We start from the raw sequence: 1,347 nt of genomic DNA on the forward strand, positions 1-1,347 counted from the left end.
CTGGAGGGACAGGACAAGGGCAATGGCTTTAACCTGCCAGAGGGGAGACTGAGATGAGCTCTGAGGTAGAAAATCACTTCATAACACCCTGCTTATTGTTAATACCAGGCTGATGATTTAACTTTATGGTGCACACTGGTGACATTTTAACCTTGTTTGGGGAGATGTGGCCAAATACTGTCTTGGAAAACTTCCCAGTGGAAATATAACATGAACTGAAGCTGGAATTTCCCAATTCCCCCCGTCTCTGACTAAAACACATCATCATGTTTTTACTGAAACTTTGCTCTCTTTCCCCAACGCAGATCACACTGAAGATGGTGCCAAAAATGCTGTCTCCTCTCGTCAAAGAATGGGCCCCAGAGGCGTTTGTTATCTCCTTTAAACTGGAGACAGATCCCTTGATCTTAATCGATAAATCCCGGCAGGCTCTGGAGAAATACCATCACCAGGTGGTGGTGGCAAATATCCTGGAGTCCCGGAGAACCTCCGTTATTATCGTCACCAAAGACTCACAGACTCCGTTATCTCTTTCCGATGAGGAAATAGCTCAAGGCATGGAAATAGAGGAGAAGATAGTGAACTATCTGCAGGGCCAGCACACCCTCTTTATAGAGAAGAAGGTCTGAGGACCAGCTCTGAAGGAAACTGGAGAGATTTTTTCTGTGCCAGGTAAATGCTCAGCGGATCCCGATGTGAAAAGCTGCCGTCCAGAACAGCGTCACGTCTCTGCACCGTGGTAATGGTCATTGTTGCTTGTTTTGGCAAATCAAAATACACTGAAGCGAAGCTGTGCCAGAGGATGGTATTCCTTCTGGTGTTTAAAGAAGGGAAGGATATGTTGCTTTATTCCTGTTCTGTGGACTGGGGGAACTGGGAGGTGGAGAAATGTTATCTGTGTCTGTATATAAAAGATTTTCTTGAATCTGCCTCTTCAAAGTTTCTTTTGGGATTGTTGGATGGAAGGAGCGGGGCTCGGCAGAAAATGTGCTGGTTTCGTGGCTGGAGTGGAGTGACAGAGCTGGCAATCACCCGGTATTGACGGTGGGTGGTGAAACAAGGGTGGTGAAAGATGGAGAATGAGGTGGTACCAACTTTGAGAGGATTCCTTGCTCCAGGGGTAATCCAGTGGTCCTGTGCTTCAAGAGCTCTATGCAGAAACAAGCTTCAAAGCGTAGGCAGTGTATCAGTGTCCCTGAAGCAGCTGTTCCACAAAGGTTTTCCTTCCATCGTGGGTGTTTGTAGGTTGCTGGTGGGGATAAAAGCAATGAGCTGTGGCATGGAGCACGGGCAGTGGTCTCCGAGCGTGGCGTGGAACAAGAGGTTGGAGAAAAGGAGTTAATGGGG

At 47.5% G+C, this 1,347-nt stretch overlaps 1 protein-coding gene across 1 annotated transcript in view; it reads left to right on the forward strand.

Moving 5' to 3' along the window:
- The window catches only part of PPCS (phosphopantothenoylcysteine synthetase), a 1,522-nt gene extending 893 nt beyond the window's left edge, over positions 1-629 (forward strand). The window contains exon 2 of the mRNA XM_010017080.1: positions 306-629. Within this exon, the coding sequence (XP_010015382.1) occupies positions 306-629 (324 nt within the window). The remainder of the gene's footprint in view (positions 1-305) is intronic.
- The last annotated feature ends 718 nt before the right edge of the window (positions 630-1,347 follow it).

Source organism: Nestor notabilis, unplaced genomic scaffold (genome assembly GCF_000696875.1).
Source record: "Nestor notabilis isolate BGI_N333 unplaced genomic scaffold, ASM69687v1 scaffold30906, whole genome shotgun sequence".
Taxonomy (NCBI): Eukaryota; Metazoa; Chordata; class Aves; order Psittaciformes; family Psittacidae; genus Nestor; species Nestor notabilis.